At 44.2% G+C, this 13,710-nt stretch overlaps 2 protein-coding genes across 5 annotated transcripts in view; both read left to right on the top strand.

Moving 5' to 3' along the window:
* The window catches only part of ACAP2 (ArfGAP with coiled-coil, ankyrin repeat and PH domains 2), a 138,735-nt gene that overhangs the window by 55,916 nt on the left and 69,109 nt on the right, over positions 1–13,710 (top strand). For all 4 annotated transcript variants that reach the window (XM_050963911.1, XM_050963909.1, XM_050963908.1 and 1 more), the window contains one exon: positions 2,667–2,741. In XM_050963911.1, the coding sequence (XP_050819868.1) occupies positions 2,667–2,741 (75 nt within the window). The remainder of the gene's footprint in view (positions 1–2,666; positions 2,742–13,710) is intronic.
* Positions 1–13,710, top strand: part of LOC127056297 (uncharacterized) — a 100,722-nt gene that overhangs the window by 38,843 nt on the left and 48,169 nt on the right. The gene's annotated exons all lie outside the window — the stretch shown is intronic.

Below are 13,710 nucleotides of genomic sequence, written 5' to 3'. Positions count from 1 at the left end.
TCCAAACTAAATAAACCCAATTCTTTCAGCCTTCCTTCATAGGTCATGTTCTTAAGACCTTTAATCATTCTTATTGCTCTTCTCTGGACCCTCTCCAATTTCTCCACATCTTTCTTCTATTGTACACAGTTCCTGGGGTAGTCCTTGTGCTTGTGTGCACTTCCTCAATAAGCCATTAACATTGTTTGGCCTTTTAACTGTTGGACCTGAAAGGCTGCTTGTGGGTGTGTTCAGCCTCAGAACGTGTTTCAGTAACACACTGTCACGGACTGCCAGATTGTGCCCACTCTTGGCCCTGTGCGGTCCGTGGGGGGTGCCCCTTTTAGTGAGACAGCCCTTCTCAGGGGTCCACTCTCTCTCAGGGTCAGGCCCCTCCACCTCCTGGAGCTGCACCTCTCTGAGCCTTAGCACGTCTGTCTCTGCCATGGGCCCCCTCCGGGAGTCCATGCGCTCTGGACTCCCTGGGCCTCTTCACCCCGAAGGGGCTGATGGAACCCTGTTCTCTAGACCGGAGTGACTCTCAGCCAGCATAAAACAGGAGGGTTTATTGAGAGTTGAACACAGCACAGGAAACTCTCAGGGCCTCAGGCCTGGCCTCTCAAAATAACAGCACATCCCAGTCTCCCTGCATCCAGGTGGGCTCTGCCTGCTTCCCCTCGCCAGCCCCCAGCCTCCCTGCTTCCCAGCTGGGCCTCTGATATCCCCGGCCTCAAGCCCCGCCTCTGTCCATTGTCTTCTCTCCACGTAAACAGGATCGTAAACAGGAAAGCCTGAGTCCCCTCTCCTCGCAGCTCTCCTCTGGGTGGAACCAGCTGGTCAGGTCACGGTGTCCTCTCTCTGCAGCCCATTGTCCTCCCACTGGCCAGAACCGGTTGTCTCCTGGGCTGGGGTCCCGAGTCCCTCTCTGGTCCTCTGTAACAACAAACTCCCTCTCCCTTCACCTCGTTAAACCAGAAACACCCGGGGACATTGAGTCCCACCCCCTGTGCATGCAAACCCTGGAAAAGACAGAAAACCCCAAGAAAAACCCCCCATATCGTCACACACACACATAGCCAAACTTCACAACTTCGCATATGACGATAGCACATACAATCCAATGAGATACTCATGTCTAGCAGAGCAAGACATTTAGAATGATACCTGGATTTAGTACTGCAGCATCTTCCACCATGTGCAGCAGTGGGGGGGAGTACTGCCAAGAAGCCAGGTGCGGCATCCAGATTCTGAGGCCAGTTTTATGCCAGCCCTGGCCCTATGAAGTTTAGAGCAGCCAAAGGCCTGTTCTAAACATGGCCAGGTAGTAATGGAACCCCAAGGATAGCTGGAATAAAGCATGCTGTGGACACCCGCTGGGGGCATAGGAGCCAACTGCAGAGCCTCTCTTCTCAAACCAAGAGATGTGGCCAGTCGCCATTCCTTTTGCACTGCGGTAATGGTAGAAAGGAGCCGGGCAGGGCAGATATCCTTACCCACAGTTGTTAGTTTATGCACTGACTTGCTCTGCTAGGGATTCTGTTGGTTAGGTACTGTGCCCTTCTCCATGACTGACTTGTGGTGGAGAAATGCAGTTGTGCTCTGATACATACAGCTTTGCTGAGGTAGGGCAAAGGCTATGTCATGTGCAAAATTGCTGGTTGTCACTCTGTTTAGTGCCAACTCTTAGTCCTCAAACTGTAACTTCTTTATTTGCATTAATATTCAGTGATCTTGTAACAACGATTGGGGCTGAGGGAAGTATAATATTTTGGTTTGGGGTAAAAGGACCAAAATACTGTACATTAATTTTTATAGGATGTTGAAAAAGTCAGTCTACAAGAGTATACAAAATATTATACCACACACTGTATTGTACCAAAGGATCTGTCAACGAGCTTCCATCTCCACCTCATCAGACTTTTTAACCAATCATATATTCATAGATCTCTCACAAGTAATTCTGGGTAAAAGCACTGACGTCAGTCACGCTATTATCATAGTTTTACTGATATTTTATTACAAGACGGGCTTTACACAGTGATATTTGAATGTTCTCAATACATTTGAATGTTTATTTTTTTTAGAAATATCTCCTGTGTCCACATTTTCTGCAATAATCGCTATTTTTACAACATCTTGGAAGTGGCAAACAAGCTGAATAGCAATAGAACCTTGCTCCATTTAATGCTGTTTCAGGGAGCACGTGGGAGCTCTTGATTTTAAAAAAGCCCAGGTGGGGCTGTCATCTTTTTAGAGGGGAAAGTCACCAACCTCCCCTTCCGTCTGGCATTCTCTGCTAATGCTACTGCTGCTGAACGGACCAGTCAGCCAGCAAGAGCAGCTAAAGCATGAGTCATTCCTTTCTTCAGAGGCTGAACATGTCATCAATGCAGTGTACCAGTCGCATATCCCTAGCACCATACTATTCTTGGAAACGTTTTTCTTAGACCCTAAAGGAAATGTACACCTATCAGAGAGGTTTTGTATCGGGAAAACTTGTCCTGTTAATTCAGAATGGTAGTAAAATGTTTTGAGCAGGACTTTAGTTGATAGTAAAGGTAAAGCTCTCTGATCAAGGAAGTGACTTTCCTGTGTATAAGACAAGTCATGCAATGTCTAGACATCATGTATTTTTTCTAATATGCATTACAAAGTCTAAAGAGCCAAATTTATTTTTCTTTTTACAGCTGGATCGGTTGGGTTTAGACGCTGCAAAGGAGAGGAGAGAGATGGAGCAAAAGCACTCAACTATTCAACAAAAGGTACTTAAAGGAATGTAAAATAGAGATAAACTACGCACATTTTATACATCTGCTTGGTATGTCTCAGCAACAGAGCATCACTGCATTAGAACTGCCAGAAAGTATCCTTGCAGTGCAGTGAAATAGAATTACAGTTAATTAAATGGAGAGGTGGTTTGCAGACATTGGATTGTGTTACCAAACAAGGTCACAATATTTGTGCGCTAGCTAAAATACCAATTTCATTGTTCTACTGAATGAGTATATTCAAATGCTGAGAAATCTGGCTCTGAATATGGTACCTTGGAGTCTTCATTGCCATAAAGTTAACTTTTTGTTTCCTGTAATTGTTGTTTAGTATATAGCTACAGAAAGGGCATTCTCGATAGGCCTTGTAGATGTATGTTCTGTTTACTTTCTTCCTGAATTGGGGCCAAATATGATAGTGTTTTGAAGTTGAGAGTATCTGCCATCTTGTAGACAAACAGTTAAAGAAAATCTATGGGGAAGATTGGCTTGTATTTCTTATTAAAATGTATATGAATGTGAAAGCTAAAAGCTAACAAAGTTAGTGGAAAATTTGAATATGTATTAACTGGTGCTATTGCATGTTGGGAAAATTGCAGCTGTTTCAAATGGAACAAAACATCTTCAGTGGCGTGGATAGTTATAAAGATCTGGGTCAATATTCATTTTGCTATTGTAATACTAGAATTTAATAAGCAGCAAAATGAAGTTGGGAATAGGATGGAAGTTCTATTTGGGGAAAAGCTATAGCTGGAAAGTAATAGGCTCTTTGAGAACAGCAGCACCTGGCACAAGATTAAGACCTCTCTTGGTACATACTATCAATTGACCACTGAAGGAGTAAGTTACATGACTTGTTACCATGAGCTATAATAATTGCTGTAGGCCCATTGTCCTTACTTGTTCTGTTTTTTTCCTTAAATGCTGCATAAGGCTGCATTGCAGGTAAATGATTTCTAATAAGCTGAGTGGTTACTATGGAGCTTTTATAAAGAAATGCAGTACTTATGAAAACCTGATCAGGTAGAACTTCAAAAACACTTATTGGATCTTACTACTTGTTGCTGTTCAACTATTGCACTTGAGTTAGGTTAGCAAACTATATGAAAATAATTTAATTCATCAAGTCATCTGTAATTGTTTTCTCAATGTTACACCATTTACACAGACTCCCAGTGCATTTACAGATGCCATTCATGCTGTTGTTTTTGCTCTAAAAGGCTCTAGGGTTTAGAACATATGCTCTTCAGCTCACACGTCAAGATCACCTCATGTGCTACGATGATAGTGCCTAAATTCATAATTCTGGGGCTTGAAGGAAAACTGTTTGTTTTTGGTGGAAAGCCCTTACCTTGAACAACAGCTTCTAAAATTGCTTCCTTGTCTCTCTCCTCTTCAGATCCTTCCACTTGCCTATGTACCAGGTTTAAGCTTCTTGCCTCGCAGGGCCTTCACAGCTCTCAGCTGGCCTAAAGCCTAGATCTTGTTTCTTATGTCATCTCATTTCCCTGTCACTTGGTCTAGAATGCCAGCCTCTTGCTGTCCCATTTCTTTTTTTCTCATTCCCATCATCCAACCATCTTCCATGCTGCCCCATAAGCATGTGAGCCTCAGTCTTGGCAAGCCAAGCACTCCCCTCCTCCCACCAGTCTTCACATCCCTCCTAAAGATTCACATATTCCCACAAAGACTAACCTTCAATAAAAAGTGTGTGTGTGTGAGTGTTTGTACATATAATTCCAAGTTTTAACTTGACACCTTATCTAGGTCTTCCAGTGTGTCTGAATATTCTTCTTTGAGTACTTGCTCATAGCCATTCACGTTGCGTGCGTGCCATTTGCACCATTGCTGGAGATTTTTCTCTCAGTGCTATCCGTTGGGCCGGCTCTAGCACCCTCTGGTGCTGCATGCTAAAGCACTAGTATAAGGGGCCCCACGGACCGCACTCCCTCTCCGTTCCTTCTTACCATCTGTGATGGTTACTGGAACAACCCCTCTTGCTTCGGCAAGGAGTCTTTCAGTGGTTTCTTCTGTATCCTAGTTTATTAATCTTAGTCTAGTTGTAGCATGAATATTGTAAATAACACTAGCGTAGATAGTTAGAACCTCTCTTATGACATGCCTATGGGCTGTGAGCGACGCACGTTCCAGTTGTCTGAAGTGTCTGGGAGTGGCTCACGTACAAGAGCACTGTCAAATTTGTTGGGAATTTAAGCCTTGTACGAAGAAAGACCAAAGAAGCTAGATCGAGGTCTATCCTAATAGAAGCTGCTCTTAGACTGGCTTTGGAGCCAAGCTACTTGGGCCTCGGTACAAAGCACTCCTCCGGCACCACACGTATCCTGGTACCATTCTTCGTCTCTGGTGCTGAGGAAGAAACACAAAAAGCAATGATTAAAGAGAGAGTGCTTGCTGGTGCCAAAGAAAGGCAAGCAAGGGGAAGGTGGTAGAGTGCAACCCATGCTGGAGCACTCCACCCCTTCCTCCTCCCCTCTGCCCCCGGTCTGGTGGTGGCACCATTGACTCCCCCCAGAATGTTATCTGCTGCGGGGCCTCTTGCTGATGCCAAGAAGTCGTTGTGGCACCAGTGGAATCATGGTGCCTTCAACCCCGGAGGCCTTTGCAGCAACCAAGGACTTGTTGCTCCTGTTACCACCAACTCCAATGGTACAACCACCAGCTCTGATGAGCATGAGCAGGAGAGAGCATGGTGCTCCGAGCTCCTTCCCGGCACCAGGACCTTTTGATACCTTCCAGGGGCAAACTTACCCTCCTTTCTTCCATGAGGTCATCCCCAGTCCAGCACTGGTTGCCAGACCCTCAGCACTGATTGGTGGAAGTGAGGGTTACCGCTCCTCTGTGGTCACCTCAGGACTCCTCCTCACCAGAGTCCAAGGTGGAGCCCTACACCCATCCTGAGAACTGCCACTGGTACCCATCTTATGTGCCACTGGACCCTGGTGAGGTTCTCCTTGCTGGTACCTGGCCAGGTGGACAGAGGGTTTTCTCTGGTACTAGGTCTGTCTCCTCACCAGTTCGACTCGGTTGCTTCTGGGAGGAGGGCTCCTGCACCACTCCATTCAGCACTGAACCCAGTACTAACACGGGACATGGGCCCCATTGAGGTAGTTGAGGCTGAAGAAGAGGAAGTAATCTCCCCACCCCCTGGTACAGGCCTCTTCTCCCTCCTCTCATCTCTGCTGAAAGATGACTTTATATCTATCAGGAGCTTCTAAAGAGCATAGCAGCTATCCTGGGGCTGGAGTTCGAGGAGTTTAAGGAATCATCTCACAGCTTCATTGACGTTCTGGCTGCAGCAGCGCCATATAAGAGGGCCCTATCCATTAATAAAGCTGTAATGGGTCCAGTCGGAGCCCTGTGGCAGACCCCGTCTTCTCTCCCTCCCACTTCAAAGAGCGCAGAGAAGAAATACTGCATTCCAGCCAAAGGGTGTAAGTACCTATACTTTCACCCACCTCCTGGGTTCCTAATTTATTGGCGGCCAATGAGAGGACTAGACAGGACCAAGCAAGTGCTACCCCCAAGCAGAAGGACACAAAAACTCAGTCTGTCTGGGAGAAACATTTATTTGCCAGGTGGACTACAGCTATGCATCTCGATCCAAGAAGCCCTGCCGGGGAGATGCAAAATTACAACTTGTGGGACTCCATCCAAATGTAAAGACTCCGTGCCTCAGGACTCAAGGCAGGAATCCTCTGTCCTCAAAGAGGGAAAGAGGGTGGCCAGAGCCTCTCCAGGCAGCCCTGGACGCATCTGACACGGTGGCCAGGCCAGTGGCTATGAGGCAGTGTTCTTGCCTGGAGTCTTTAGGGCTACCTCAGGAGGTCCAGCAGTTGATTCAGGACCTCCCTTTTGAAGGCTCATTGTTTTTGGAGCAAACAGACACAAAGCTCCAAGACCTGAAGGACTCAAGGGCTACCCTCAGGTCCCTGGGCTTCTGTGCTCCAGTCCCTTCGAGGAAACATTTCAGGCCTCAGTAGCCAGCCCATTTTTTGGGCTCTGCCACCAAGACATGACTTGCTCAAAAGAAGCAGCAGCGGATACAAGCACCATCAACTGCTTCCATCTACCTCCACCTCCAGTGCAGGGGTCGCATAGGTACTCTGGGCAGGCCCAAGCAGGCCTTTTGGAGGTGAACCCGAGGGCACTACGCCAGTTCCTGCTTTGGATCCTGCCTCCTTTTGTTTTTGGACCAACTTTCCCACTTCAGCTTGGTGTGGTCCCACATCACATCAGACCACTGGGTGCTAAATACAGTGGTGGGTGGTTATACCCTTTGGTTTTCATCCACCTCTTCCTTCCACTGCCCATCCCTGTTCCTCTTCAGGGACCCTTATCACAAACAACTCCTAGCCTTACGGGTGAGGACTGTGGAAGAGGTACCTCAAAAATTGTGCGGGAAAGAGTTTTACTCCCAAAATGTCTTTAATCCCAAAGAGCAAAGGGGTCCTTGCTCCCATCCTGAACCTGCGTTACCTCAAGTCAATTATCTCAAGAAACTGACGTTCCACATTGTCTCCCTAGCCTCCATCATCCCATCCTTGGATCCAGGGGACTGGTACACAGCCCTTGACTTGAAGGATGCTTACTTTTCCATTTCCATCTTCTGTGGCCACAGAACATTCCTCAAGGTTATAGTAAACCAGACTCCACTATCAATTCACTGCTTTCTCTTTTGACCTGTCCATGGCCCGTGGGTTTTTACGAAATGTATGGCAGTGGTAGTGGTCTTTCTCAGACTGGCTCATCAAAGGCCAAGTAAAGAACAGCCTCAGCCTGGGCCAAGCCACCTTCCGCGTACGGAGCCTGTTGATAAAGGAAGAAAAGTCACTCCAGTACAGAGAATAGTGTTCATTGGGGCAGTGTTGGACTTGACCAGGACAGAGCCTCAATTTCAGACAATGTTGGACCTGATATCCAAGGTTGTGGCCCATCCAATCACAACAGCCTGCATTTGCCTCATGCTCCCGGGACACATGATCACGTGCACTTGTGGTACAGCACACAAGGCTGGGCCTCAGAGCCTGTAAGTGTGGTTAGCTTCAGTGTACTCACCAAACAGATGCTGCTTGGACTCGGTGCTCATTGTTCCAGCCCTGGTCCTCACCTCCCTTGACTGGTGGAAGAGCCCTCGTTTGGCGATAGTAGGTGTCCCCTTTGTTGCCCCCCAGCTGTCACTGACAATAGTGTCAGATTCTTCATACCTAGGTTGGAGAGCACACTTGATTACCTCAGGACACAGGGTCTGTGGTCCCAGGAAAAACTCTTCTAGCATATAAACATCAGAGAGCTCAGAGCAGTCTGCTTAGCTTGCCAAGAGTTTCTTCCTCAAATCACAGGCAATGTAGTACGAGTGCTGGTGGACAAACCCTCAGCCATATTCTTCAACAAGCAGGGAGGGCACACTTCTCTGCCTTGAGTCAGGAGGCCATCCTTCTATGGGGCTTCTGCATGAAGCACTCCATCTCAAGGCTTCCCACCTTCCAGGAGGCAGGAGTGCCCTGACAGATAATCTCAGCATATCTTTTTCCCTTCACCATGAGTGGTCCTTTCACCCAGAAGTCGTGAGATTCATCTTCCAAAGGACAATGTTCAACTGTGCCCCCCATATGGCCTTCCTGCCAAAGATGGTCTCGCAGTTCAATAGCAACCAAGCCATTTTCCTGCCAGTCATCTTCCCAAAGCTGCACAAGAATTCAGAAGAGTGGTGACTTCACTCATGGAATGTTAGTCATGCCCTTGCCTTCTGCATCGAGAGGGCTAAACTGTTTTCCCAGATCCATGCGACTGTGGCAATAGTAGACAGGATGAAAGGACAACCAGTTTCACCAAGAGAATCTCATCCTGGATAATCTCCTGCATTTGGTCATGCTGTGAGCAGGTGACTGTTCCACCGCCTGCCATCTTGACTGCTCATTTCACAAGAGCTGAGGCCTCTTCAGCAGTCTTTCTGGACCACGTTCCAATACAAGATGTCTGCAGCAATCTGGTCATCAGTGCGTACTTTCTCATCCCGCTGCGCCATCACCCAGCAGGCTCAAGATGACGCCAGGTTTGGGAGAGTAGTGTTGAACTATGCATGTCCATGAACTCAGAGCCCACTTTCTTGAGTACTGCTTGTGAGTCGCCTAATATGGAATGGACATGAGCAAGCACTCGAAATAAAAATGGTTACTAATCTTTTGTAACTGTTCTTAGATATGTATTGCTCATGTCCATTCCCCAACCCACCCTCTTACCCCTCTGTCACTGAGGGAAAAATCTCTGACAGTAGTGCACACGGTGTGCACACATCTAACGTGGACTGGACAAGAGCACCATATCTCAAAGAAAACAGTTACAGAAGGTCAGTTACCGTTTTTTGGGTAGATGGCAAGCTCTTCAGGGACAAGACTGTTTTTGTGTATATAATAATCATAACTCATTTCTCAACTGGTTCGACAAAGACTTGGTTTGTTCTTGTTGAAAGGTGTATTTTTTAATTTTGGCTTTTCCTGAGAGGTTGATGTAAAAGTGATGGGGCTGGGTTAGATGTGCTGGGTAGTCTGATTTTTCTTTAGGTAAGATCTCCATTTGTTATGGTTTAATTTATGTCTGCAGTATATGCATGAACCTGACAAGGATGCTGGAAGCAATCCATACGTTTAAAAACACAGGAAATGAACTTCTCTCATATATGCTTGGGTACATGGTGATTGGTGGAATAAGATGGCTATATCAGGTATGTTCTAGGACGCTCTTTGCTATAAATGTACAGATGGAAAAACAAGTATTTTAGCTGTCAAAAGGGAATAGGCAGCCTTCAGTGAATAGTATTGTCAGTCTAATGCGAGACTGCCAGAGCTCTTGTTTTCGTAGAAGTCTGATGCAGCCAGATGTTGCAGCAGCAACAACTTGTTGAGTTATTAAGTAACTTTGGACTCACTAAGTTAATCCCTTTCTCTCAAGGCCATAATAACTTTTTGTTTTGTAACATAGTTTGTATGATGCTGTCAACACAGCAATAATATGGTAACATATGTTTTTACTGGATTCAAAGTGTTTTTCATTGTGTTCAAACACTATTCTTTCATGTAAAAAGTAAACGCCTAGAATAATGCTCAGGAGGGAGATGGAGTGAGGGGGGATGGATGAGAAAACTATCATAGCAGTCTCCTCCAGCCAAGATGAGGAGCCAGATGCTGCCATGTCTATGAATCAAGAGTGGATTCCTTCACTACTGTTGACGTGCACGTTTTGGCCCTTTGCTCCTAAAGGGAAAATGATCCCTCTCAACCACCTAAAACAGAACTACTGTTGGAAAAATAAGAGTTACTTCCTGGCACTAACATAGGGATGAGATGACCTTGTGTTGTCCCAGCTTCTGCTAACTTCTGAAACTATTTTGGGTTTTGCTAAAATATCTCAAGTTTGTTAGGTTTTTTTCTGATGGTGATTCAGTTTCAAAACCAAAGATATCTTACTGTGATGTTGGCACTGTGTGAGGGGGAATAGAAGTTTCCCCTCTCAAATGCTGGGTTTGCACAATGGATATCCTAAATACTGGGTATGCTGTATTTTTCATTAAGATTTTCTCTTCCTTCATCTCTGCTTTTGTCACACTTTCTGTATTTAATGTTCATTCAGCCTGCCCCATTTTCCACCCTATTTTTTATTGGATTTTTTTCTCTGCTCCTTTTTTCGCAGTTTCACTTAAGCAAAATACAAACCAACGTTTGAACATTTAGTGCCTTCAGAATCCAGCAAAATGAGTTTAACCATCCTTTCTATAGACTTGAATGAAGATCTTATAACCAGTCACTAATTTTGGCTATTGGAAGGATCTAGAACTGCAGTTGCTGAAGAATAAGATTATATGCAATAGCCGCAAGAAAATTCTTATCATAAAAGTGGAAAAAATACATGTCCCATAGCAAATTTTGAAACAAATCCAGTATGTCTAAAATATTGGTGATGTTTTTCAAGAATTTTTGAGAAATTATGGCTATTATGTAACACTGTCAAGTTTAGAAAGAGGTACTGGGATGTTGCATAGGCGCTGACTTTTTTATTTTTCCCTGGGGTGCTCTGCCCCTTCCACTGAGACTTGCCCTTGCGCAGCCTCTTCCAACCTCTGCTCTGCCATCACTCCACCCCTTCTCGCTCCTCCTCTTCCCACCTCTGCTCCAAACCCTCCCCCGAAACCCCTGCTGCTCGTTTTTCTCTGCACTCCCTCAAGTGCTGCTCCCAGCTGCCAAACAACTGATGCTGGTGATGTTGAGCACTCAACATTTTTTTTCTGTGGGTGCCTGATCCCAGAGCACCAATGGAGTCAGCAACTGTGCATATGACTTACTAAATTAGTGTTGGTTGCACATGTGAAAGTTGCCTTGGGGTAACTTTACTAAAGGGATTCGTGTCTTTCAAAGATATGGAAAAGTAGACAAGCATACTATACTTTTCAGTTGTTTGTTTGCCTCACTTCCTCTACATGCCCCTTCCCCAGTAACTGGCAAATCTTGAGAGATGAATGAATACCAAAATAGAAAATATAGTTTTGAATTAGAAATCTGTTGTAGCACTTCAGTTTTTCTGTGCTGGCTAGCTGAAACATACTTTCTGTTTAAATAAAAATTTTTTGCAAGTAAGTTATCTTTAGCAAATATGTTTATGCTTAAGGAATATAAAATTCTAAATCATGTGAAATGACTTGGGTATATTTCCTATAGAGTTCTCTGGAAAGAGCTGGAAATATTTTTTCCCCTCTGATTATTTTTGTGATTCATGAAACTTTTTTCCATATGCCAGGATAAAAATACCTTACAGTAATATGACTGCTTTGCCCCTCTTGTTTATATTACGAAATACAAAGACGCTAAAGAAAATACTGCTTGCCAGTTTTTTTCAACAACTATTCTGTTGCTGTTATAGAAAATTCATCTCACCACAACCACCACCACCACCCAACACACTCCAAAACTCCACCTCTGAAATACCATGGGTAGAGCAGTTGGAGGCCTTTAATGGGTTTTGTCTCTCTTGCAGTTTGAGTTTTGACTCATATGTAAATGACCTGATGTGAAGTACAAACATTAAAAATACGTAGTCAGTTGTGTGCTGCATGTATTTAGGGAAGTATGAAACTGTACCTTCTTTCAAGTCTTAATGTACCATGTAAGGTTGCAAGTCAGTTGAGCTAAGATCAGCATTGTTGTCCATACCTTAAGAGAAAGTCATGGTTTCAGTCAACTTGAATTGAAGCAGGAGCTGCATAATGAGAGAGCACTTGGATCGTTTACATTCACGCAAGGCTACAAAGAAAGAAACTAATGGCTCACGTTTCTTTTTACAAGACAATTGCTATGTCAGAAACAATTTTGCGAATCTATAGGAGAATGTGATGACTGCATGGCACTCTTGGTTGGGTAGAAAGAATCCAGGAAAGATACCTTTTTTCTTCAGACAAGAAATCACAGAAATCATTAAGGACAGTAAGATGCAAATCTTCAGCAGGTTTCATTATGTTTGGGAGTTGGTAAGTTTGAGAGAAATGAAAACATTTATTAACTAAACATTTTTCTTACAAAATGTAATTAACTCAGCAAATTTTAGCTCTTTTGAAAAGGGGACAGTGTGTGGAAAAAGAAACCCTGAAAATACTTTGTAAAACACTTCTCTTTTAAAATGTTTGTATGTAATATACGCATCCTTAAGTTATACCGAAATGGTACTGTAATATTTATACGGAGTGTGCATTTTTATATCAAATTTTTGTAATATTTAGCAGCTTCTGAATTTGAGACCAGGTATCAAAGTATTAAGGGTTATGAAGTGTTGAGGAACAAAGAAGAGTATGCATGTCTGATTTCTGGGTTTTATGAGCATTGGGTTATAAACTGCTTTGGTTTTGTGTTTTTAATATATAAGCCCAAACAATAGCTGGTCACTGCTAAAATTCAAACAGTTTTTACTTTTATAGTGAGTGCCTATTATCAGATTCTGAATTATTAGCCAATGTTCTGATTATGTTATAGTTACCTATTAAAATAAATTGGGAATAGCTGAGAATATTCTGTGTGTAAGCTCTTTGGCCGTTTTATTTAATAATATACTGTCCTGTGCCCAGGCACCTGTTGTCTTCATTGCCCGCATCCATTCATAAAAGGACTATGTTAACAGTTGTAACCATCCCATTGCCCTGCTTGGCTCATCTTCTGTTAGGTCATCACACTTTCTTCCAATCGCAGGGGCAGAACAATGTTCCCTCTGGGGTCCTTTTAGAATCATGTTAGTATGGTATGAGGCTCGTCAGTGGGATGAAATTATGCTGTCTTTGCTGCCTCCTTTTTTCCTTCTACCCTAGGCCTGGTCGCAACACAGTTTGTGTGCATTCAGCTATTTCAGTTAGGGGTGAGATTTTCTCCCCCCTCCCCCAGCACCAAAATAGCTAAATCAGTACAACCCCTAGTGTGGCCACAGGTGTACCAGTATAAAGATGCCTTATAGAAGGATAGCTTATTTTTCCACATTTTTCCATGAATAAGCTATGCTTCAACAAGCATCTTTATACCGGTATAAATGTCTCCATACTAGGAGGCTGTACTGCTGTAACCACACTCTCATATGATACTGTTAAAAGCAATACAGAAAGTGTTGGTAGATGAGCCCCTCTGGAGCAAACCTCAAATCAGAGAGTTAAATGGAGGTCCCCCATTAATTTAGCTACTGCTAAAAATTAGTATGGTCTGACCACCTTGCTCTCCCTGAAGTCTCTGTGCAAGTTTGTCATTCTCACTCTCAGCAATGAACTGCACCTCAATGTGATGAAGGGCTGGTTAAACTTAGGGCTTGTCTACACAGCCCTGCTGTGTAGGGTAAATTTAGATCCCAGCTTGCCGTGAACTAAATGTTCTAGTAGAGAAGCCCTCAGTTTTTCAATTTGTTTACAATGTGAATTAAGATA

This window comes from Gopherus flavomarginatus, chromosome 8 (genome assembly GCF_025201925.1).
Source record: "Gopherus flavomarginatus isolate rGopFla2 chromosome 8, rGopFla2.mat.asm, whole genome shotgun sequence".
In the NCBI taxonomy this organism is placed as follows: Eukaryota; Metazoa; Chordata; order Testudines; family Testudinidae; genus Gopherus; species Gopherus flavomarginatus.
The sequence above is the reverse complement of the archived record's forward strand: the minus strand, read 5'-3'. Positions and strand labels throughout refer to the sequence as shown.